The sequence below is a fragment of the Symsagittifera roscoffensis genome, chromosome 2 (genome assembly GCF_963678635.1).
Source record: "Symsagittifera roscoffensis chromosome 2, txSymRosc1.1, whole genome shotgun sequence".
Classification (NCBI taxonomy): Eukaryota; Metazoa; Xenacoelomorpha; order Acoela; family Convolutidae; genus Symsagittifera; species Symsagittifera roscoffensis.
Window position 1 is genome coordinate 66,959,418 of NC_087063.1, and position 26,933 is coordinate 66,986,350.

The following is a 26,933-nucleotide window of genomic DNA, read 5'->3' on the forward strand; positions in this document are numbered from 1 at the left end:
AGCGTTATTTGTTGAATTTCTCTAATGCAGCAAAAGTACATCTTAATGTTTTTAAGGAAATTGATCATTTTGTCAAAGAAACTTTTTCTGCTGTTCAAAGGAGTGCAAAGTAGTCTTGAGAACACTTTGATTGACTTCGCAGCTGAACAGGGATCAAAGAGTGACCAAACAACTTCATCTGGAGACACCACTACACTAATAAAACGGATGCTACCAAAATTTGAACAATTTTTCATACGTTGCTTATGGAGAGGTAGCGTTTTCTTACATTTTTGCCAGAACTTATCGATAAAAGCATGAAACTTATGTTCTAGAAAATCGTGCTTTGACAATGAGTTATTCAATAAAAAATTTTCGCGATTATATGCATCTGTATATGCATCTTCTAGAAGTTTCATGTAAAATGAAATTCTCTTCCAAAAAATTTATAGAACTAATTTTTTACATATAAATTCTTGAGTAATCTCGGCACTCAGATTGTGCTGAAAAAACTTTCATGTTATTTTTATTAGATGATAATTGCCTTGATGCATTGCATTGGACTCAGCAACAAACTACCTCAATATTCTGTCATAAACTTACTCTTACAAATGCATTTGTTCATGGACCCTACGAGCGCCTTCAAATCAGCTTCATGATCGACCCAGTATCTGCTAGCGTCACTGGCAGAAATGACTTGCAGGTGGAAATTTATTTCGTTATGCCTGGTAGTCACTTCTCGGTCAAAGATCATAATATAATGACTAAAATTGGTCCGGGGTATTCTCACAATATTGGACTCGAATTGTTCCAATACGCTGACAACTCGGGAACAACAGATTGTCTCAATGAGGGTACACGAGGGGTCCTTAAGTATAGTGAGGAATATACTTACCCTCTATGCATAGGTGAATGCATTACTCTGAAAGAGCAAATGAGTTGTGATTGTAATATGCTGAGGTATGCAAGAGCCGATGATAAAATACGAATCTGTGGTTTATTGGACATGGTCGTTTGCCCTTTCGACAGTGGCGAGGCATTGGGTAAGCAAAACAACTTTAACGTTACATAAAAAATAGATAATAAGTTTCTAAATGATCTTTCAAATGCGTACATATAGAGTAATTTGGTTTATAGGAAATATAATTTTTATTATTCTTCAGCAACAGATAAACACATCAGAGAAAAGTGAAACTCTAAAATATTGGATAAAATTTTGATGTAATTATCTATCAAACGTTCAAAGCTGACCTTACGTTAAAAACCGTAATCAGAAGTGAAATTCAATTTTAGAATAGCGACTTTGAAGCAATACATCTAGCCGGTATTGCTCAGAAAAAAATATCCATGTTTTGAGGTCTACAACAATAACAAAATAAAAATTGTCAAAAAAACTGTTTGCAGTGGCGGAAAGAAAAGTTGTATTCAATAACTTTAATTTTTCAATATCAAACTCTTTAAGAAAATTCAGTTAACCTCAATTACAGAAAAGAAGCAAACTTTTCCAAAGGATTTTATGTGATTGTTTCAATGCCACTATTTCTTTCCTCATATATGGGTGAAACTGACATTTTTTTTGAAATATGATCGAGTTTTCAAAACAGTTTGTTGTGGTTCTTGAAAACGTGGTAACCCTATCCTACAAGTATAAAATTCAATAGATAACAAGTTTTTGCTACTTTTATAAAATTCATTTTAACTTGTTATACCACATCTTTTTTCTGAAATTAAATCTTTTCATTCTCATGTATAATAATAGTTTTTTTTTTCGGAAAATTAAGGACGAAAACTTTAATTGATTATAATATTGGGATATGGCAATCAATTGAAATCTTGGGTTGAAAAAGCTGCAAGACGCCAGCAAGATGGTCAGATGAATTGTCTTAAAATGATTATGCTTGGGATTTTTTTTCTACAAAGCAATTTTGGTATTGAAATTGAAATTAATTACGTTTTTTAAAATTTTTCACTGTCGAAGCATTTTCGATGAAGCGTTGTGCAATTTTTATTTATAATTTGTTCGTACTGCTGGGGTAAAAAATAAACGCATCAACTCTAATTGATTTAGCACTGCAAAAAAGACCATTGCCAGTTTAAATCGTTTGATATATTTAAGAAGGTACTCAACTCTTTTCCACGATCAGATTATATCGCGTGAACTTTTTTATTGGGCGGGTGGATGAACTTTTTATCTTGTACTAAAAACAATTCGAAACAAAACTGCTCGTATCAAGCCAAAGCCCTGAATTTTCCGACTGCCTTTTAAGGTTTATGGAGTAGCAGTAAGAACATAGAAAAAATTAAAACTTTTTAAAGTTTTTTTAATGAAAATCATCCCCCACACGCCATATAAAGCAGAAAAAGATAGATTTCGTTCCTTGTAACAAATCAATTATGGCAAATAAGCTTCGTTCAACCAATTTGAAACGATTTATAAGACGGATTAAATCTCCGCTTACGCGTTAATAGCGCGAATTATATCGCGCGGTAATTGTCCCAAATTGGTCAAAATGGCCAAAATGGCAACCTTTAAACCTTCATAACTTTACAAAAAACGATCACAGGTGAAATATCTTTATAATACGAATCATAACGGAAAATTGTTAAATTGTTTCATCAATATACTTCCATCTTTTGAACATGTCAGCTCAATTAGTTTGTTTTTTTACCATTAATAAAGATTCTCTTCATAAGTTGCATTCGCGAAATGAAAGCTACGCTTATCAATTCAAAGCCTGCTACGATAACTGACAGTATAATCATGATTTTTCTCTTTTCAAATGAGATAATCTACTTAGCTTTTTCATGGGCAACTTACTTAATCATTCTGGATGCCATTCCTTGATCGCTACTAATTTCGCAATGTTGTAGCGCTCAAGTGCAATGTTGATTCAGTGCAATGTTGATTCAATTGTTTAGTGATACCGTAAGTTCTCAACCCATCAAAAAAGGTTTTTTGCTAGATCTGTTTTTTTTAGCTTTTCATTTGGAAAGTTAAAAGCTTAACTTAAAAAGTTTCGACAAAAAATTTTCTTGAATATTTTGGCTCCAACAACCTTCTTTATTGAATCTGAGTTGTTGCTGATTCAAATTTAATTACTAACCTAATAGAGTAAAGTTTCAATCTAAAATGACCAAAAATTCGAATTCAACATTGTAGTTTTTTTTTGTTTTCTAGTTTGATTTAATGCAATCGCAAGAACAATTGCAAAACATTGCCAAAAAATATTATTTAAGAGTATTTTTGCGGTTGCAGATGTAAATCAAGGATTACCAAAACAAATAGAAAAAAGAATAAGTTAAAAATTTAAAACGAATGTTTCTTGCTTTATAGAATTATTTTTGCAGGTGAATGCAGTATGGAGTGCCGTCCTCAATGCGATTTCAAGTCATACCATATAAAAACGCAGTCAACTAAATTTCCATCACGCGAATCGTATGCCAGAATGCGACAATTGAATCCAATTCTCTCTAATTTTTCAGAGGAGTACTGGCGACGAAATGCATTTGACGTCAGCATTCAAATTCAGGGGTGTTTAAAAAAATCAAAAACTAAATGCAGGAAAATTATGAGCATGTGCAAAAGCTGTAAATGCATCATTGATTCAATGGTTAACTGGCTGCCTTTTGAGTCAATATTATAAAAACCTGAGTTTTCCTTATTAAGTTTGGCGGAAATATCAAGAGGTTTTCTCGTGGAATCAGAAAGATTCTGGAAATAACATTTTCGAACGTTAGAGCGCCTAGTATTTGAAAAAAAGATGTTTTTTTTTAAGGATAGGCCTAAATTCATAGTAAATAAATTATAAACAGCTCTGACCAAAATCAGTCGATGATTTCAACTGAGATTACAGTGAGCCTCAAGTTCTCATTCCTGGACATCATCAGTGCATTTGGCGGACTCGGAGGAATATTCATTGGTGCGAGTTTGGTCACAGTGGTTGAATTCCTCTTTCTGTTTTGTGATATGCTGGCCGCAGTTTTCGATAGTCTAACAGCGTGGATAACGAAAAAAATGGACAGAAAAATTAACCCAATGTATAATTAAACCAATATTGATGTGAATAAAACACCCACATACAGTTTCAAGCGTTAATAATCGAATATAAAATGATTCTAGTACCAGTCTTACAAAAATTGAGAAAAATATGATTTCAATCAATTAATAATTGATTATAACCGCTCTTTTTGAAATCAAATATAATCAATTATAAAACATAATAATCGATTATAAACAATTGTTTTATCCGAATTCCTATCTCACTTGTTTTGCAGTAAAAATCCATTATGATCGTTAACAATCCTTTTGTTTGCCGCTTTTGTCTTCGACCTTGCATGTTAATTGCTTATATTTTATGCTTTTTGTAGACGTTGGTTTATCTGAAAAATGGGAAAACTGTTCTTAAATTTTTCAAATCAATTCAAATTTATAACGTTTTTATTTTTTCATTTCTTCTTGATTAAAGTTGTTTCATGATGTATATTTTAAAAAAAAAATTACCACTGAAACATCAGCACACTGCATTAGTTGCATGATTTATATAGAAGAGTTATATTTCTCATAGCGCGGAGTTCTTTCAACTAATATGAAGGGATCTCTATGAAACTTCTGTTTCGTGGTATGACTTTGTGCTCAGATGAACCAAAAAGTGGCAAGACAATTGATAATGAAAAAATTATTGTGAACTATTATAATAGATTATAACAGATTATAAGAAATTGTAGGAGATTAAAAGAGATTATAAGAGGTTTTCGGAAACAATTTAATCAATTATAATTAATTATAATTTATTATAATGTCATGAAAATTGTTATCATGAAAATGGATTATAAATTGTTTGAACATCTAAGCTTGGCTTTTCGTTTTAATTATAGTTTTGATAAAAGTACATTCATAATTGTAATATAACTGATTATTTTCTCTTTTTAATGAGTGCGGGTAAATGAATTCTGTTTGCCAAACACATTGTACCACTCTAAGTTAAAATTACGAACTGGGCAATTTTGAGTGTTTTAATTACTTTTATTGCCTTATCTATTGAAATCTAATTTGTGTTGCTATTCTTAAAAATGGGAAACGAACACTTTTTTGGCAGATTGTTCATGGCTGCAGAGTCTGGACTGGTGACTACATGTTTGAATCTAAATCAATAAAAAAAACTGAATTATACAAGTTTTTGCTGTGTTTCGAATTACAACTGAAATTGACCCAACCAAATTAACTTTTTTCTTTTTCTGTGCCATCAAAAAAATAGCCGAATCCATATATAAACCCTAGTAAGTAATCGGAACACCAAAAACGTCAGAAAAAAGAATAATTTTTTTAAATAAAATTCTATATTGACAAATGTTGGGTCCTTTTGCACGGTTTGAAATAGTGATTTTCAAAAATATAATACAAGTCGAAAGTTTCCTTATTAATTGTTTTTCTGTTTTTGGATCAGCATAGGATTCATCAAAAACTCAATTACTGTTTCGAAAGTTGAAAAAAGAACGAATTATGTGTTTTAATACCCAGTAAGTTCCGGGGTTGACCAAAAATGCTAGTCATATAATTTTCATATATGGAAAAATGCTAATCATACGCTTTTCATGCAATTCCATAAGCACAGAAAATTGCATGAAAGGTCTATGATTAGTATTTTTTCATATATGGAAATTGTATGACTAGCATTTTTCCATAAACCAAAAATTTTGATTTTTTACATTTTAATATCTCAAAATTTTCTGGTTGTGTTCGTAACCGAATACAAATGACATAAACCTTGATTATTCAAACGTAGTAACCAAAAGTTTGGCCGTCTCGTGATAAATAAGCTTTGGAAACAGCCTGAAATGTTTTAATTCTGTCTCACACAAATAAAATAACAAAAGCAACGAACTTTTAAATTTTGGCAAAAATTTTCAAAGATGATTATTTGTAAAATTTGAATTTTTAAATTGCCAGACATTGCTCAAAGCATAGGAAAACATGTCATACAAAAAAAAGGAGTTTTAAGCGTTTTTGAAAAAGTTATGAAGAAAAAGGAAAAAAAAATCCGATATTAGTATATCTAGGACTACTTTATACACACAAAAAATTAAATTTTGCATGCAAAATTTTTTAAAAATGTTTGTATGAGTACGGAAATCAAATGTACGTTGAAAAAAAACACACAAAAATACTTTGAAAAATAATTGTCGTCGCCATGAAAAAAAAAGCTAGTCATACATTTTCCATAAGTTTTTCTTTTTTTATGTAGTACGATTCACCGAGTTTTATGCCACAACAAGAAAAAAGTTTTTTGAATGGTCGACGGCACCAATTTAGCAAAATGTATGAAATTTTATATGACTAGTATTTTTTCATAAACTTAGTTTATGGAATTGTATGATTAGCATTTTTGGTCTATGGAGGTCAACCCGGGTTCTAAACAAGTTCAATTTTCGAGACAGCCAAAATGAAACTTAAAATGAAACAAATATGGAGATTTGAATTTGATGGCGAGTTACGATTTCAACCTAATGCAATGTTTTAGAAATGGTAGGGGATCTTATTTGCAGACCAGATCATTCTTTACGGCCTAAGCAAAGTATGCGATGCTTAATTGTAATTTAGACAGAGATAAAAACGAAGCGCTTTGCCATCATTTGCAAAATTAAAAAAAAAAAAACTGTCTCACAAAAGCTAGGAAAACAGTTTTTCTATATTATCAATTCAATTTAATTACCAATTGTCATTAGTTTTACAAAACTGGGGAAACACTCTCATAGTGTAGTATTGGAAATGCTACACTGAAATAAAAGGCTATTGTTTTAATTGTTTTCATAAGATCCGAGTGGACTCTTTTCTTCTCTAAATTTGTTCACACCGCAAGATAAGAATTTTTTTAACTTAATATTTGATTCAAATTTCAACTGAACAACTTAACTTAAAACTTTAAAAGTCAAATCCAAATATCTAACTTTTCGAACACTGAACGGATTTTTTTCTTAAAGTTTTATTTACCTTGGAAAAGGGCAAAATTTTCAATAAAGTTTAACGGATGATCGAGGGAACTGAGTATTTATCCACGAAGCCAGTCAGGCGGAGTGTGACTAATGTTTTGGCTTTGAAAAAGGATGAAACCCCCGCTGCTCTAAATTTTAAAGTAACTAAAGCAGATGGAATTATTGTTCCCCCAGTTAAACTAAATATTGCAAATTGCGATTAAATGCAAATATCAGTCTCCTGATCAAACGGAGGATAAGAGACAAACAGAGATAAAAAGAGCGGAGAACCGAAGTTTAATAGCAGGTGCAGGGGAAACAAAACTAAAACTGTTTCGGATGAGCCTGCCTGCCTTTTTCAGTGACTCTAATTTCTTACGCTGAAACGGACGGCCAAAATATTTTCAATTTTCAACTTCTTCTTACAAAAACCTAAAATGCTCGGAGAGTAAATTTTCGCATCAAATAGATTCACTCAAAACTTCACTCAAAATTTAAGTGAAGAAATTTCTTCAGTCAAATTTGACGGACCGAAAAGAAAACGAGGTGCCACCACCCTAGCATCTGACAGTACCCCAACTGACACTGAGGATTAGACAGTGTAACCTTTCCCGGCAAGAATTGTACAACAACTTCTCCACACCTTATATTCGCTACTTTCCTACGAATCTTTTAAAAAATAAAAAGCAATAAGTTAAAAAAATCAACAAACCCTCCTATTGGTAAAAGTTAACAATGGATGAACAGTTGTGCATAACACTTAACCTTGTATATTTAATCAACCTTTTTAATTTATCTGTTTATATTACAATCACTTTAACTCTAAGATCAGATCAACTATGTTCTATGATATAGTTTAAACGAGACTTATAACTTAAGTTACCAATTTAAACAAAGGGATCTATTAATCGACCCCAACGTTTATTTTAGTAAAAACAATTAGCTTAAAAAAAATGAAAGTGCGTAAGAAATCAGCAAACAGTTTTGCAGCTATCAACTTGAAGTTTTCAGAACACAATTGAAACGGCATTACTTTTTATCACGGTTTGAAACCAAGGATGAGAGTTTCAGAAAATGTAGAAATGGATCCAGGGAATTCAAATAATTTTTTTAGCTTATTTCTAACAAGGCCAAGTTTTTATGAGATGTTTAGCATATTTTTTGTGTTTTTTTCTGGTCTAAGTAAAACTGCAGGTTATTTCTATCACACGAACAATTTTCAAAATAATTAATTTTCCGGCTAATTCGGCCCCTATTATGAATCGACTGAAGATTGTATAGAGAAAACATTTTAAAATGGTGCTGAAATTTGATAGGCTAATTCTAGCCAATCAAATTGAAGTAAGATAGTTTCAGCTAACGATAGTGAAAAAATGACTTTTTGGGCGGTATAAGTGAAAAAAACCTTAGATTCTAGAGTTAAAGGATTTGCTTAGTTTTGAGTAAAATTTTTGCTAAAAACTGACACAAAAAGTTGTTTACGAAATTACTACATTATAGAAATTAAATGTATGTTAGCACACGCTAGCAGAATGAGTGTAGAGTGATCTCTTCTGTCCACGCCCTCCCCCCCCCCCCCCCCCCCTCCCATTTACCTTCTCCGGCCCAATAGTAAATATGGGACGAGGTGCGGGGTTGGGGACTAATAAAATGAACTTGAGTGAGTAAATTGAAGGCCCCCAGGGTTGTGAGGAGGGATTCATCAAGCGATGAATCTAGAAATGAATTAGCGGTGCATTTGCAAACGTTTTTGGCGCTTTTTTCTTCCCCCACCCCACACAAGCATCATTTTTATGGTTTAACGAGGATTTACAAGGTAAAGCTAGACGACGCATATTTTGTCAAGGTCCGATTAGTCTGCAGGACAATTTTTGTAACAATCTGCTAACGTTAATAATAACTTTACTAGTATCAAATTGCAGGTGGCGAACTGCAGGTGGGAAAAAAACTGATTTTTTTGCGATGAATTTGCGATATTTATTGCTTTTTTAGAGCTAATTTTAAGCGCTAAATCGTCAGTAAATCATCGGAGTTGTAGATTGTATATGTTGGTGGCGATCAGGGGGGCATTGGGTGACCCCCATGTTTTAAGGTAGGGAGCAGAGCATCCGGTCACCCACATATGTATTAAGATAGGGAATAGATTTCATATGTATTGTGATAGGTTATAGGTGTTACCAGAGGTTTGAGATGGTAAGAAAATTTCAGAAAAAGTTCTCTGCGCCCGATCTTTTAAGATAGCGTACGGATTTCTCTATATAATAGAACTAGACATTCATTGTATTAAGATAATTTTCCCAAGTATATAGCTATGGAATAGGTTTCCCAATGTTTTAAGATAGGGAATGGTAAGGTTTCAGTGTGATGGTAAGAGAATGGTAAGAAAAACGATATTTTTTTTAGTTTTTCTCCAATTTTTTCGAAAAGAAACTCGGCGCGCGTTATGTTGTTGGTGAATATCATTGGTATTTTACGTGTAGATAGTGGAATGAATGTATCATGTTTTTGGATCATGGAAAGTTAATGGTAAGATGCTCAAATGTTTAGATTGAAAGCTTTTCAAAAATACTTCAAAACACGACAAAATTTGATATAATTTTTCTTATTAACTATTTTATTAGATGAGGCTACTCTTTTAGAAAGTGCTCTATTTACCTGAAACTATGCTGAAACCTAACTGAAATGCCGCTGAAACTTCCGAAAACTCGGAAAAATTGTCAAAAAAAGAAAACTGTTAAGTGCAAGTCATCAAAATAGACTCAGCATCTATCCAAAACCTATTTATTCACGCTCTGTATCTATTTTGCTATTAAATTCCTCTCCTAGAGTATATATATGTTGTAAACATTATCGGTTCAAAAAATATATTTTAATATCAATTTTGAAAAGATGTTGAAAATTTCCATGATTCCATTCTAACTTGGCTTTTCATTATAAATTAGCAAAACTCAATTGAAATTCAAATCATTATATAGCAATCCAAAGTAAAAAAGTGAAGCATGATTTCTGACAAACTTTTTCAATTTTTTGCTAATTACCGAAAACACATGTTTTATCCAAGTTCTTATCACAATTAACATCCTAGGTTCGTATATGAAACAGATTTGGAGGATTTTTCTATGTCAAATCTCATGAATTGTATCTGTTTGTTAACAAAATTGGTGTATGTGTTCTCTTTTCTGATGATCTGAAGTTGTTCTACATCTTCATCAGTTCTAGTCCTCAGTTTTCAAAACTATTCAACAGCTGTGGTTTGCATTTTTTTCTTTGACAATGCAAGTAAGAAAATAACGCAGATTTTGAACCCAAGTTTTTGGTTGCTGATTTATCTACTTTCCTCCGACAGAACTGTTTTTGCATGACATCCATCACTAAAACGACAATGGAATGAATGGAAAAAACGTATCAGCTAACCGATCATTTTCATCTGAGTTTTGAAAGAAACTTTCCATAATTTCTTTTAACTCATATAGCAAAACGATAGAAAAAAAAGACCCGATAAAAAAATTACGATGCTCAAACTTGAGAGCTTGGACTTTCAATTGTTTCTTAGACGATTATTCATAACCTAAAATCAAGAACATTTTTCTCAAAACTCACCAAATAATTTAATGAACTTAAAAATTAACATTTATTTGGTTTCTGCTTCATCTTCCATCTCCATATATAATTTTTCAATAAAATTTGAATATCGTTTTGCTGAGAGTATGAGTTTTAGATGCTAAAGTTTTTCTGATCCAACGATCGTTTTCTTATCCAAAGCAAATTTAGCATCAAAAAACCCCTTTTTTTAAGAAACTTCTGCACCAGATAACTGTATATTCTTCCGTTTTCCTGATGTTTTTGAAACATCTTTTAGTTCAGAGTTTAGAAAACTTTGATCTGGAATATCTAGCAAAAACATTTCATTTATTTTTCTTTTATTCTTCAATTAAAAAAAAACTTTTCTAAAATCGTTGAGAACGATAGAAAAAATTGTGAGTCTGAAAAATGCATGCAGACAATAAACTAGAAAACCTATGAAATGATAGCTAGCAAAACAGTTCAATAAATTGATGTTTTACAAATGAAAAAAAAAACATATTTTTGACCAAAAAATTTAGCAAATACGTTTCGACTCGATATTTCATAAGGTTTGACACTGCAATTTAACACCACCGATTTAATGTAAGAATTCTACTATTTCATTTATAACTGTCGATAAAAAATTTTGGATCGATTCCCGTAGAGAGTGTCACGACAATTTGACCTCGATTGTCAGACAGTAAATTTATTTGAAAATCTTTTCAGTTTTGTTTACAATTCTGTATTTCCTTGTTGCTTTTAAATATTTTTCCAAAAATTTAGTTTTTGATTCGTTACTACAAAAGCAGACACTTGATAGGTAAGAGAACCAAAATTTGATGATTTTTATGATGATTTTTTCCTAAAACTATAACTTATAATCTCAATTCAAGCATTTTGATTTCAAAACCGATAAAAAATAAATTGAACTTCTGTTTAATTTTGTCAAAAAAAAATTTTTTTAAAATAATTTTTGCCTGATCTATTGAACCCACTTTGAACAAGAACCTACTCAAAATCAAAATTCACTTGTAAAATTGCGTCTTTTTATCGATCCTTTATTTTCCGATGCAAAGTTTCACACAAAACCCCATTTGCTAAGACGCTTCAGAGAAAAAATTTCTGATCCCATAACTGTATCTTCTTGCTTTAGTTTCTTATTTTGGTTTTGAAGTGAATTTCCAGTGCAGGCTTAGGTACTTTATTATCTGGAAATGATCAAAATCCAGCAAAAACTTTCCAAATTTTCATCTTTTTGTCATCGACAGTTATCAAAAATTGTTGAAACTCTCTAATTTTGATACATAAACCACCCTTTATCTGCTTGAAAACGCACTGCTCTATGAGTTCAATCAGAGACACTAATTTAGGAAGTTTATAAAATGATAGCTAGGCAAAACGAACCAATTAGTCGAAATTTTATAATTATCCACTGATTTTGGTACAAATTTTTCAGAAATACATATCCATTTACTAGCTCGCTTAATGCCCTTTTACATGAAAAATAAAACAACAGAATCCCCGTAAGCAAGCCGCTACTGAAGTTCTCGATATAGATTAAAGATTTTTGGATCGATTCCGTTGAGATTTTTTCGATAATTTGAATCTGATAATCGCTCGAGTTGGTTTTATCATCAATGAGGGCCTTTGAGCAAAAGCATAAATGAACGATTAAGAAATGCGTTGAAGTTATTTCATATTATTTACTAGAATAATTTTTATCAAAGTTTATCAAAATGCTAGAACTTCGGACAGATTTTTAGATTTTTTCAGGTTACAATTTCTCAGTAAAAATTTTATATGCTATGTTTGCTATGTTTTCAGGGAATTTTTTAAATGCACCTTCTCGTGGAGTGTGCTTAGAATTTTCTGAGCGTATGTTTCATCACCATGTAGCAATTTTGAAAGAAGATTGCTTCTGTTTAATATGAAGATTCAGTTCTTATAAAACGGTATAAAGCAGTATAAAAGAAAATTGAAACATGGACTTTTTAAAACGCCACAGTGGTTACAATGTCTTGATACTTGTGATCGAATGTACTCTCTACGACATACAAGACACGCAATTTTTTCATTTTTTCCAGTGACCGCATTTTAGTTAATAAAGAAAGAACATGAGAACAAATGGAAAATTTCGAATATCCCAAAACATTTGGTAGGAGACTTAGTTGAAGAGCCCCTAATTGAATAAGCAAAAGTAAAAAAAATTGCAAAATTTTATCCAATTCTTTTTAAGAAACTGGATTTTGTTTTATTTGATGCAGCTGAAATATCAATCAACCAATTTGAATGGAACAATATAATTTTCAAAAGTTTTGATAACAGTAATTATAGAGAAACGAGCTTTACTATCCTGGGAATTTCAATAGTTTTGATATCAATCAATAATCAACAAAAAACATGACACAAAAAATATTTATGACAGACCATCAATGTTAAGAGTTATTTCACAAGACAAAAAAAAAACATTTTTCATTGATTTTCTTTTTTGATAAAATTTATGTTGACTCTTACTTTTTTCAAACTTTTTTGGACGTTTCTATAAAACAAAATACAGTTATCTGGCTAAGTAAATGTCTCTTCAGAGAAACCTACACCATCAATTAGTTTAGTTTTGATCCAAGTTTTGCGTATCAAAGCTTTAAACTTACTGCTGACTTACACCTGACAAGGAAAGAAGTTTTATTTATTCTAGAAAAATTGAAAATAATAAAAAAAATCATATAAAAATATATCAAAGACTCTTTTTTTTCTTACACGATACCCAAATGTGTCAAAGTTCTATAAAGTTTGAACGTAGCAAATTTTTTTAATCCTCCATTTTGTAAAAAATTTTCAAAGTTCAAAATCCTGCGTGAGCAGGTTTACCTACTCCAGAGATTTGCTTTGAAAAATAAAACAACTAAGAGCTATCCTCTGCAATTTACATCAAACTCAAAGAACTTGAATATTTTCTCCAAAACCAGCAATTTCTCATTGTTTACAACAAAAAAATCAATAGACCTAATGAGAAAATTGCAGAGATGCTGATTCTTTCATTTTTTTGTTACTTATATTGGCAGTTTTTCTTGTTATTACTTTAGGGTGATTTTTTTGTGATTGCTTTTGTGTAAACTCTTACTTATTTGAAAGATTTAAGTCATTAAAAGGGTCCTCCTATTGGATACACCGCCATAACAAAAATGATCGTTTTTGTGATTGGAAACGACAATGTCTTAGAGTTTTTTTTGAAAATAACTTTGTTTCCGATTGGATACGACTTTATTATATAAGCTGATATCTGATTCAACGCGACTACAGACCGAATATGGAAAAACAATTCTGATTGGTTCAACCCATACATTCGAATTGAAAGAACCCCTCACTCTTAACTGAAAATCATTTTATTTTCAACCTAACTACCGTCAACTACCTCCCCTCTCAGCATTACGCATTTCAGTTTCAATTTAATTACCGTCAACTACCCCCTCTCTCAGCTTTAAATCAGTCATTATTCTTGTTTTTATTCTGTATTTTTTACTCAATTGTTTGCTCAAAATGATGTTTTCTGCGCAAAACAGCAACAATATGTTCTTGGTAGAATTTTTGCCTGGTCTAAAATAAATTGCGAGAAACAGTCTGTGGAGTGTTTTTGGCCCGAATGCACATCCCAATCGAAGTCTGGCCCATGGTGGAGGTGATCCAAAGGGATTTCAACGATCATCATATGACGCAAGTACCCATCACAGAGAACCAACTTGGAGAAATGTAAACGATGAAGGAAAAGTCTGAAAACGTGGGAATAAACTACCCCGAAGTCCTGACTCTAGATATGTGCTCAACCAGTCGACGAATTCTTCTTTCAATGGGAGGAGGAGAGGGGATCAGCAGAAAACCCCATCGTAGACGAAAATGGGGGCTTCTCGGAAACCATGCCACAAAACACCACATCACACCACAACAACCACTACAACCTCGACCAGCACTGCGTTCTATAGAGAATCTCCAGAACACTCTGCTGCTCGACAGCTCCTTGATTGAAAGTATTGGTGAAAGATTTTTGTTTGATATTTATTTCGTTCTGTGTAAATAAGAATTTTCTTCAATTGAATTTGAAACATGAGAAGTTCAGGGTAAACCATTGAAAAACAATAAGAATACAACCTGATTTACCGCTACCAATTTGCCCACATGTTAGGAAACTTGATTAATTTTCGCACACATATTAGAAAAAAAACATTAAAAATGTTTGCAGACTAGTCAAAATAGCTGATGGTTTTTTCTGCATCTTGTCTAAAACATTGACAGAAAAATTGTATAAAAAAAGAAACACTTTTCGCATTTTCGAAAAAAAAGAAACTTGAAAAAAGGAAACTTTTTTGGCATAATGCTGAAAAAAGTGAAATAATTTTCGCATTTTGTCGTAAAGAAAAAAAACACTTGTCACATATTGTCAAAAATATTGAAACAATTTTCGTGTTTCGTCGAAAAAAGTGAAAGACTTTTCGCATTTTGTTGAAAAAAAATGAAAGAATTCGCGCATCTGATCAAAAAAAAATCGAATCAATTTTCAGATTTGAAGAAAAAATTAAATCTTTTTTGCATTTTGTTAAAACAATTGAAACGTTTTCCGCAAGTTCTTGACAATCAGAAGAAAATATCAATTCTTGTTTACAAATTTGAAGATATTTTTGCAATTTTCTTCTTGACTGTGATATTTTTTTCAGATTTTTTAATTATGTTGTAAACATTTGATAGATTATTAAAAAAATTTTTGTTTTTCTTTGAAAAACTGATTTGATCACTTTTTACAAACCCATAACCATCAAAAAAACAGTCAAGTACTCTTAACGAATCATGTTGGTTTTTTGGGTTTTGTACTTTACGAACTCTTTTAGTTTGTGTAGAAGCTAGTTTCTGATCAAAACAAAATTATTGACGTTAGAATTTTTTGCGTAAAACCTTTATCTGCAAAAGTTTGAATTTTTCTGCTCCTTTTAATGTCAATTTTTGATGAACAGCGCAATCAAGTTGGTTGAAAACTTCGCCAATTGATGAAATAACAATCGAGTAAATCTGTATTTGTACAGAGTTTTAATACAATCAATAATTTGGGATGTGAAATGAAATTAACTCTATCGTTGCAAAAAATGACTAAATATGATCCAATCAATTTTTTAAAGAACGGTAAGAATTGTGGATAGAGACACAAAATCAATGCGTTAAAAAATTTTTCTTAAGAATCACTAGACATGGAAAAAACTCGCGATTTTTTACAATAATCAGAATAAAAGATGGGAAGACCTTGACACATAGTAGCAGCCATCTCAAACAATAGTTTTAGCTGATAATTGTAGATTTATTCAGGAACAATAACGCCCTCACAGTTCCATTTTTGCAAATTTCACACAAAAGTTCCAATTACAGGTCTATTTCTTTTTATGGTTAAATTGAATGACTCAAATATGCCTACTTCGTTTTTCATTTAATCTCAAAATCTACTATCTCATTGCTCCTCAACTTGTCAGGCTATTCCCCTATTGAACAATCTACTCAAGAAAAGTCACTAGTCCCAGTATTTTGAGTTCTCAAAAACTCAAACAAGAATTGGGAGATTTTCTTGGTCCCAAAAATCCTACAAGGGGAAACTATACTTTGAACCTTGCTTTCAATTATCCAAGAAAAATGAGTTGGAAAACAACTCGAAAAAAGACAGCAAGTCCATCTTGGTGAAATAGAAGGAGAAGCAACCGCAGCAATTTGAAGTACTGTTATTCACAATGCTGAAAAACTTGGACTCGTTCTTATACAGGAACTAACGTCTGACAAAGAGTCAACTATGGATCAGGAGCTTGCCAACTGCTACAAAGTGTATGACAGCAACTTACAATAGAAGGCAAGTTAGTCTCACGATCAAGAAGTACAATGTTGATAAGCCTCCCTACATTCAGATTTGATTCTTCCCTGCAAAAAAGAATGAAGCAAAAAAATATGTTGCCTATTTAAACTTTACTTTGAACAAATTCAAATAACTGTCCCAAATTTTGGGAGAGTTTATGTTTGTTGAGAACTGTAATGTAGAAAAAATTGTGTTGCTTATGTGTTAAATTGTATGAGTGGGATAATTGGTTTTTCAAGAAAAAAATATCTTGAATATCTCAATAAATTGAGACTTTTTCATCTTGCTCTACAAGAAAAAACCCAAAATAAGTCTCACTAACTGTTACGGAATCACAAAAATACCAAACTTGCAAAATTTGTTAATATACCAACAAATATCCCATTTTGAGTGGACTCTGCATAATGGTAAAAGAAACAATTACCTAGAATACGGATTGATTACCAAAAAAAAAGAACTTATAGAATATCGGAATCAATGGAAAAATAGTCAATCATAACAACTACAAAGAAAAGAAAATGATAGATTGTTCGATATACTTACCTAATTACCAGATTATGTATGGACAATATAAAAAATTTGTTTCAATATTGACGAATGCACTGTAGAAACGCACGTACAGAAATTGAAAGAAAGTTTTAAATTTTCTGGGATTATAAAACTACATTTTTGATAACTGCAAAAAGAAAAAATTTATTCCTTTTTACTTGTATTGTTTCAGACCCGGACATAAAAAAGAAAGAAGTGGATCAAAATATTCCTTTTGGAGGTCTGGTTGAATATGGAAATTTCTTTCTGGATTATTTTTTCGCAAACTCCAAAAATTTTAGACTAAATGCAATTCAAGGACTCTGCTGGATCTGTGAATTCTACTATCAAGAAGGACCTGGGTTTTGTTATGTTGCACCTAGTCCCCCCAGTTCATGCTTTCTTGGCCACATGACTGGATTACTTTCTGCTTATATGTTAAAATATTTGGTTCATCAGTATATGCGTTGGTCTATTGTTAATAATCTTAATTTAAAAAAAAAAAAAAAACAGATAACAGAAAGAGCAGGGTTGTTTTGTATTTTAAACGTTTTGAAAGCAATTTAGTGAAGGAGTTAGAAGTTTGTAAGGATGGACAAACTGTAAGATATTCTCTTCTTCCTCCCAGAAACTTCAAAGCAACATCCCAATTTTCTTGGCGTACAAAGCATCTTCATGGAATCAGTTGGAGGAGCGGTTACGGAAAATTATACTAAACCTGAAAAACAATGAAATTTTGAGTAGCCTCAGAGAAAGAATTTTCCACAAACGGTTATAAAAATTTAAGATTCTGTCAGAGTTTTTGGAAAAAAAATTATAAGATTGAACGGCTACGCTTGCCCAAAAATAAAGTTTTTTTAATTTTCAAAGATGAAGAAAAAGATTGGAGGTGTAGCAACTACCCAATTCGTCATGCAAAAACTCTTCGTTTTGCTGCAACAAAATCATTTGCATACCGAACATGGACTCGATGTTTTTTAACAAATTGTAAATCACAATAGTTTTATGTACTGCTATTTCTTAAACTTTAATTAAATGTCATTGTCAACTTTTTTTCTATGTTTAAGATGGTCGATCAATGTGACAAGCCCGTAAATTTGGGAAGTTTTGTTTTTGATGAAGAAAATTATGATCAAAAGTCATGCATGTTGTTTGAAGGTACCTGTAATGTATGTCTGTTAGTTTTTTCGCGCCAAATATTTGTTACAGTTTTGATGCTAGTATAATCAATCATTCGAATTACATTATCCACAACGTGTGAAGAAACGACAGTTAGGGTAGCTATCTTATCAAAAACAGTCGGTTGTTTTCTGCCATCTCCAAAGCTATGAACAAATTAGCTTCTACCAAAGAACGAATTTTTTTCTCCTATTTGGACCAAGTGGATCTGCAAAACCTCATCTGACTTTTGATTGGTATTTTTCAACCAGCATTCGACAGAATTTTCTTCTTTTATCAACGTTATCAACCTCTTTATAGCCAAACGCAAAACAAAAAACTCAATTTGTCCGAAAAACATAATTGGAATTGACCGAAAACCTTCCCAATAAAAGAATTAAAGTTTTGCTTTTAATTGATTATTCTTGTGAAGAAATTTCAAATTCCAAACAAATTGTAAAATATGCCACTGCTGTAGAAGTGTCTGAATGAAATATACATCAAAAAGAAATTGTATCATCAAAGCAAACTGTGAAGAGATTTAGAATTACAAAATACATAGTCTTGTTCAAGTCACCGAGAGATGTTTTACATATCAACACATTAAGTGAACAACTAGGTCTAGGATCTCACATTGAAACAGTTTTCTCAAGATGCAACATCAGTTCCTTATGGTCATTTTTTTATTGATTCAACCCCAAAAACAGTTGATTCACTTATGTATTGCTCTAATACGAGCTCCGATTGCATAGGTCTCTATTCTCGCAATATTTCAAATTGTTTCCGTAAGACTTCGAGAACAATTCACTCTCAATTTCCCAAAAGTTTTCTTTCAGTTTCTGAGCGAGTGTTAAGTAAACCTATTAAGAGGAGAGCTTCAAGACCTTCGGAAAGAAGACTTAGTAAAATATCGAAACCAAATTTGAAGATATTTTTGCAATTTTCTTCTTGACTGTGATATTTTTTTCAGATTTTTTAAATTATTTTGTAAACATTTGATAGATTATTAAAAAAATTTTAGTTTTTCTTTGAAAAACTGATTTGATCACTTTTTACAAATCCATAACCATCAAAAAAACAGTCAAGTACTCTTAACGAATCATGTTGGTTTTTTGGGTTTTGTACTTTACGAACTCTTTTAGTTTGTGTAGAAGCTAGTTTCTGATCAAAACAAAATTATTGACGTTAGAATTTTTTGCGTAAAACCTTTATCTGCAAAAGTTTGAATTTTTCTGCTCCTTTTAATGTCAATTTGTGATGAACAGCGCAATCAAGTTGGTTGAAAACTTCGCCAATTGATGAAATAACAATCGAGTAAATCTGTATTTGTACAGAGTTTTAATACAATCAATAATTTGAGATGTGAAATGAAATTAACTCTATCGTTGCAAAAAATGACTAATTATGAACCAATCAATTTTTAAAGAACGGTAAGAATTGTGGATAGAGACATAAAATCAATACGTTAAAAAATTTTTCTTAAGAATCACTAAACATGGAACTTTTTTACAATAATCAGAATAAAAGATGGGAAGACCTTGACACATAGTAGCAGCCATCTCGAACAATAATTTTAGCTGATAATTGTAGATTTATTTAGGAACAATAACGCCCTCACGGTTCCATTTTTGCACATTTCACACGAAAGTTCCAATTACAGGTCTATTTCTTTTTATGGTTAAATTGAATGACTCAAATATGCCTACTTCGTTTTCATTTAATCTCAAAATCTACTCTCTCATTGCTCCTCAAGTTGTCAGGCTATTCCCCTATTGAAAAATCTACTCAAGAAAAGTCACTAAAATTCTCAAAAACTCAAACAAGAATTGGGAGATTTTCTTGGTCCCAAAAATCCTACAAGGGGAAACTATACTTTGAACCATGCTTTCAATTATCCAAGAAAAATGAGTTGGAAAACAACTCGAAAAAAGACAGCAAGTCTATCTTGGTGAAATAGAAGGAGAAGTAACCGCAGCAATTTGAAGTACTGTTATTCACAATGCTGAAAAACTTGGACTCGTTCTTATACAGGAACTAACGTCTGACAAAGAGTCAACTATGGATCAGGAGCTTGCCAACTGCTACAAAGTGTATGACAGCAACTTACAATAGAAGGCAAGTTAGTCTCACGATCAAGAAGTACAATATTGATAAGCCTCCCTACATTCATATTTGATTCTTCACTGCAAAAAAGAATGAAGCAAAAAAATATGTTGCCTATTTAAACTTTACTTTGAACAAATTCAAATAACTGTCCCAAATTTTGGGTGAGTTTATGTTTGTTGAGAACTGTAATGTAGAAAAAATTGTGTTGCTTATGTGTTAAATTGTATGAGTGGGATCATTGGTTTTTCAAGAAAAAAATATCTTGAATATCTCAATAAATTGAGACTTTTTCATCTTGCTCTACAAGAAAAAACCCAAAATAAGTCTCACTAACTGTTACGGAATCACAAAAATACCAAACTTGCAAAATTTGTTAATATACCAACAAATATCCCATTTTGAGTGGACTCTGCATAATGGTAGAAGAAACAATTACCTAGAATACGGATTGATTACCAAAAAAAAAGAACTTATAGAATATCGGAATCAATGGAAAAATAGTCAATCAAAACAACTACAAAGAAAAGAAAATGATAGATTGTTCGATATACTTACCTAATTACCAGATTATGTATGGACAATATAAAAAATTTGTATCATTATTGACGAATGCACTGTAGAAACGCACGTACAGAAATTGAAAGAAAGGTTTAAATTTTCTGGGATTATAAAACTACATTTTTGATAACTGCAAAAAGAAAAAATTTATTCCTTTTTACTTGTATTGTTTCAGACCCGGACATAAAAATGAAAGAAGTGGATCAAAATATTCCTTTTGGAGGTCTGGTTGAATATGGAAATTTCTTTCTGGATTATTTTTTCGCAAACTCCAAAAATTTTAGACTAAATGCAATTCAAGGACTCTGCTGGATCTGTGAATTCTACTGTCAAAAAGGACCTGGGTTTTGTTATGTTGCACCTAGTCCCCCCAGTTCATGCTTTCTTGGCCACAAGACTGGATTACTTTCTGCTTATATGTTAAAATATTTGGTTCATCAGTATATGCGTTGGTCTATTGTTAATAATCTTAATTTAAAAAAATAAAAAAAACAGATAACAGAAAGAGCAGGGTTGTTTTGTATTTTAAACGTTTTGAAAGCAATTTAGTGAAGGAGTTAGAAGTTTGTAAGGATGGACAAACTGTAAGATATTCTCTTCTTCCTCCCAGAAACTTCAAAGCAACATCCCAATTTTCTTGGCGTACAAAGCATCTTCATGGAATCAGTTGGAGGAGCGGTTACGGAAAATTATACTAAACCTGAAAAACAATGAAATTTTGAGTAGCCTCAGAGAAAGAATTTTCCACAAACGGTTATAAAAATGTAAGATTCTGTCAGAGTTTTTGGAAAAAAAAAATTATAAGATTGAACGGCTACGCTTGCCCAAAAATAAAGTTTTTTTAATTTTCAAAGATGAAGAAAAGGATTGGAGGTGTAGCAACTACCCAATTCGTCATGCAAAAACTCTTCGTTTTGCTGCAACAAAATCATTTGCATACGGAACATGGACTCGATGTTTTTTAAACAAATTGTAAATCACAATAATTTTATTGTACTGCTATTTCTTAAACTTTAATTAAATGTCATTGTCAACTTTTTTTCTAGGTTTAAGATGGTCGATCAATGTGACAAGCCCGTAAATATGGGAAGTTTTGTTATTGATGAAGAAAATTATGATCAAAAGTCATGGATGTTGTTTGAAGGTACCTGTAATATATGTCTGTTAGTTTTTTCGCGCCAAATATTTGTTACAGTTTTGATGCTAGTATAATCAATCACTCGAATTATATTATCCACAACGTGTGAAGAAACGACAGCTAGGGTAGCTATCTTATCAAAAACAGTCGGTTGTTTTCTACCATCTCCAAAGCTATGAACAAATTAGCTTCTACCATAGAACGAATTTTTTTTCTCCTATTTGGACCAAGTGGATCTGCAAAACCTCATCTTACTTTTGATTAGTTGAAAATTGGTATTTTTTAACCAGCATTCGACAGAATTTTCCTCTTTTATCAACGTTATCAACCTCTTTATAGTCAAACGCAAAACAAAAATCTCGATTTGTCCGAAAAGTATATTTGGAATTGACCGAAAACCTTCCCAATAAAAGAATTAAGTTTTTGCTTTTAATTGATTATTCTTGTGAAGAAATTTCAAATTCCAAACAAATTGTAAAATATGCCACTGCTGTAGAAGTGTCTGAATGAAATATACATCAAAAAGAATTTGTCTCATCAAAGCAAACAGTGAAGAGATTTAGAATTACAAAATACATAGTCTTGTTCAAGTCATCGAGAGATGTTTTACATATCAACACATTAAGTGAACAACTAGGTCTAGGATCTCACATTGAAACAGTTTTCTCAAGATGCAACATCAGTTCCTTATGGTCATTTTTTGATTGATTCAAACCCAAAAACAGTTGATTCACTTATGTATTGCTCTAATACGAGCTCCGATTGCATAGGTCTCTATTCTCGCAATATTTCAAATTGTTTCCGTAAGACTTCGAGAACAATTCACTCTCAATTTCCCAAAAGTTTTCTTTCAGTTTCTGAGCGAGTGTTAAGTAAACCTATTAAGAGGAGAGCTTCAAGACCTTCGGAAAGAAGACGTAGTAAAATATCGAAACCACATTTTAGAAATAAACCGAGAAAGAACTGCTCTACACAAAAGAAAGATTATTTTAAGCTCAACTAAAGGGTAACAATTGATACCTATCATCAACCCTTTTGTCATTAACCGACTGACATAGGCAGAAACTGTTTGTTTTAATTCCGTACTCTTATTATCAATCAAAAATTTCCGTACACTTCCAAGAAAACAAAAGATGGAACAAAAAGTAACAAAAAAAGAGACTGACCAAAAAAATTGCTTTCAAAAACTGCAATTTTCCATAAAAAAGATTTCTGGAAAAAAACACTCCTGAAAAGTTTTTGGTTGATAAAGGAACATAATATGGGGTAACTTTCACAAAATTTTGCAAGGAGAAAGACATTGAAGTTTACTCACCAATGAGTGAAAGAAAGCTGCATTTGCAGAGAGAGCCAATCAGTCATTAAAACATATAATACCTTGTTAACTTGAAGATCATGATGAAAAATTTCTTCTTTTCTGAAATTACAGCATTTTGTTTATACTTTGAATTGTCGTAAAAAATTTTATATCGGAAAATCTATTTTTTAATCAAAAATCGTTAATGAAAATTACTAAACCAAAACTCAAAATTGAAGATAGGGTGAGAATTTCGAAAAGTGATATTCAGTTCCGAAAAGGATACAAGCCACAGTTTACAGATGAAATTCTTATAAAATCGGCAATAAACACTAAAAAAGTTCCTACATACGTCATCAAAGATCTCAAAAACGAAGAAAACATGGGAAAATTTCACGAAAAAATCTGAGATTTTTTAGATTAAAAGTTAGTCATTTTTAAAATTAAATTTCTTTTGATCAATTGTCATGGATTGATTTCTAATGCTTTTTTAAATTGTTATCCGATTGATAGTTTTAGTTCATTTGCAAAACTTCTGTCGGAAAAAAAATAAATCTTTAAGGAGAATGGCAACTTGCTAATTCAGAAAATTCACCCTTCATTGTACCAAAACGATACTGAGGGAAGTTTTTTTTATAGACGTTTTTCCGAGAAACTCTTTGGATAAAAAATAGATTTAACAGATGCATTTTGACCCCGGATTGTATCTAAGCATTATTGATGTAGTTGTACGTTGAATGACAAAGTTAGTAAACGTATAAATGCAAAAAAAAAAATTATATAACGGAATTTATGTATTAGTAGATAAGATTTCACAAAAAATAGCAATTCTTTTACCTGAGAGTCAATCAGTAATTCCCAATCAAATTGCTGATTTGAGCCACGTTTTTCGTTGTGATTTAAGGCAGAATTGGACAGTGGTTTATATGAAAGGAAAAGGTCCACTTTAACATCATAACAACCCTTACGACATTATAAAATTACATTCTCTGATGATTTATAGTGATCTTATAAAATATAATATAGTAGTTGTTATAAAAAAAAAAACTCTTTTAGTGCGTTATATTTCTTTTATTTTCAAGGAAAAACATGAGGACATAATTTCTACAGGACAGTACAAAAACTATCAATCCTTTACGAATCTACAATTGAAAAATTTTCGAAGAAATCTTTTCATAGCATAAAAAAAAACTAAGGGATATCAGGCGAAAAAATTCTCTTTGTGCTCGTAGGAAATGCGCGAACGGTTCTCTTGTTCCACAAGATTTCGGATAATCAATTTTGACTTATACTTCATACAAAATGGTGGCTCAAAGTTCAGCTAACTTAACATTTTTCGTGGAAATGCAAGACAGCCTGGAAGAGGTTTTGGTACTCCCGTACAGACTCTTGGGAGAACTGCAACCCCCTTTATTAAAAATATATAGTCCTAGCTGCAAAAAGATTTGCAAAAGATGTTGGAATAAAAACAATTCAAAAACAGTTGTGAGGTGGAAAAAAGATCCAAGCGTAGAGCTAGTAGAACCATTTCTCGAAAAAATAGGTTGAAAAACAATCGCTCTCGCAAAGATATTTTTGACAAATTAGAATGACTTTAATTCAAAGCAGACCTTTTCGGTACGGGGCTTCTACAAAATTTTCCCTAAAAATTTTTGATAATGTCCCAGTTTTGGAAGCAATTCTTTCTTTTTACGGGCAAGCAGTATTTCCTAATACTTCTCTAGATGAAAGCAGTATTGAGTTTGAGTTTTAATTTGAAACTGATCGTATTGTCTACTTGGATATGCGTGATATCTATCTAAGTTTGAAGCTTCAATTGTTCAAGGGAAGGCTGTTTGATGCTTTCAAGATAGAAAAAGCAAATCATAAAGCAAAATCGGAGGTTGATTCACATGAGGAACCAGAACCTTTTTTTAACTTTTATAAACAATCTTCCTCATTCTCTATTCTTCAATTAGAAAGTTAATTTTAAAATTACAAAGGATTACAACGCCAATGGCTTAAATCCTCACTAAGCACAAATATCGAGTGAATTCAACTCGTTGGCAGAGAGTAATAAAAGAATACTTGGTATAGTTTTAAATTCCCGAAACCTCCAAGGGCATGGATATAGTTTTAAAAAGTTCCCGATGCTTTTTTTATGCATTCGTTCATTGATAGAGCAAATCCTTAGGAACAGGGATAACGTTTTCACTTTTTGGGAGGCTCGCCATTGATTTGTTTACTTGCGAAAAATTGTTACTACCAAAATCCAAAGTTCAAATTAACCTTATTAGATCTAGACCTAACTCTTACATGGTATCTGATAACCCAAATGTCAGTTTGAAAATTGTCGATTGTTCGCTGTTTACTGGAAGAATTTTAGTTGCCCTTCCTAATCATCATTACTTGCAATTGAATCTGGAAAGGGAATCTGCTCATTACAATCACCTGGAAACTATAGCACGAACATTATCATTCCATCTTGTCAGTACCAGTTCATTCACGAAAATGATTTCAATAATTCTCCACTAAGAAGAATAGCTGTTGCAGTGAATACAAATTCAGCTGTTGTCGAATCTTAATTGGAAAAAGCTTCCAATTATCATCAATTTCATTTGAGAGAGCTTGCAATTCTTCGGGATGGAAGAGCAATTGTTTCATTAGAAACAACTTCTCCTTTACGCCCCTATCTTACAACAATGGAAGCAGTGCTCTATAACGATGATTTCTCAGCTCTTCCTATAGAAAATTTTCAAAGTCTTTATATTCTAGGTTTTGAATTGACTTCACTACAGGATGCAGCTGAACAGTTGCATTATCCAGAACCTAGTGGAGAAAGCTTGAGATTAGAAATGTAGCAGGAACAATTGGCGACGAGTTTGTGCAAAATTAGCCGGAGGATGAGGAACCCGTTTTGCACATTTCAATGGTATGTAACAAAACGCCGTATTTATTTGATATAATTGTCGACCCGCTAGTCTGCAAGTATAATTGTCTTTCTACTAGTCTGCATTTAAATCAAAATCACTGTTTTAGCCCTCTATTTCAAGGAATGACGGCGAAACCTCCAAGGGCACTGCTCCAGGTACTGTTGGCAACGAAGTGACAAACACTATTGATGAAGATACCTCGGAAGTCACCGGCCAGTTGCCAATTGGTGCGTCAGCTGCGTCAATTAGGATGGTACCACTTCCCCAGGTACCTATTGGACCGTGTCTGAGGCCAGATCCACTTCCTCTCGTACCAGAGTTTGTTTCGCCCTTTCCTCTACCAGGCTCCATTTCGCCAATTCATAGTCTGGTTGACGCAGATCTGAGGACAGATCAACGAACTCCTCTGGTGCGGATACAGAAACCAAAAGCAGCTCTTGGGGAAAGCCAAAAGCTCTTGGGGAGTTTTGCCGTGGTTTCAGACAGCTCTTGTAGCACGAGTGCCAATCATATTGACCTGTTACCTCCAATTGCATTGGCGAACTAAGAGACTTTCGCAAGAAAGCATCTGAAACTAAAATTAGCTCAAAGTCGTTTTAATTGAACTTCGATCATCTTTTTTGGATATTTTGTTTGATCATGCCTGCCTCAAGTCTAATACAGTGCGTGCCTGCGATTGATCTTGTCAACTGGATCCAGTCAGACTGGTTTACTGGTCAACAAGGGGCCTTGTTAGTTCTATCGGCTGAATCCATCAAAGGGTTCAAAAGCCAACAGGCGGATAGTTACCAGTTTCACAGCCGAATGTATGGGGACAGTTTCATTGACGAAATTCTGAAGGAATAA

At 32.2% G+C, this 26,933-nt stretch overlaps 1 protein-coding gene across 1 annotated transcript; it reads left to right on the plus strand.

The window, feature by feature from the left end:
- Nucleotides 1–26,933, plus strand: LOC134839924 (uncharacterized). Its single transcript, XM_063855552.1, has 6 exons — nucleotides 1–253; nucleotides 513–1,022; nucleotides 3,328–3,511; nucleotides 3,793–3,910; nucleotides 26,194–26,355; nucleotides 26,751–26,933. Exons 1-6 carry the CDS (start codon nucleotides 25–27, stop codon nucleotides 26,931–26,933), a joined length of 1,386 nt encoding a protein of 461 aa, XP_063711622.1. The 5' UTR covers nucleotides 1–24.

Excerpts from the sequence above, each read along its gene's own strand:
- LOC134839924 (XM_063855552.1), top strand. The coding sequence starts at position 25 with ATGCAGCAAAAGTACATCTTAATGTTTTTAAGGAAATTGATCATTTTG. Across the intron at positions 1,023-3,327 it reads CGACAGTGGCGAGGCATTGG|GTGAATGCAGTATGGAGTGC; the intron begins GTAAGCAAAACA and ends TTATTTTTGCAG. Across the intron at positions 3,911-26,193 it reads TATTCATTGGTGCGAGTTTG|CCCTCTATTTCAAGGAATGA; the intron begins GTCACAGTGGTT and ends TCACTGTTTTAG.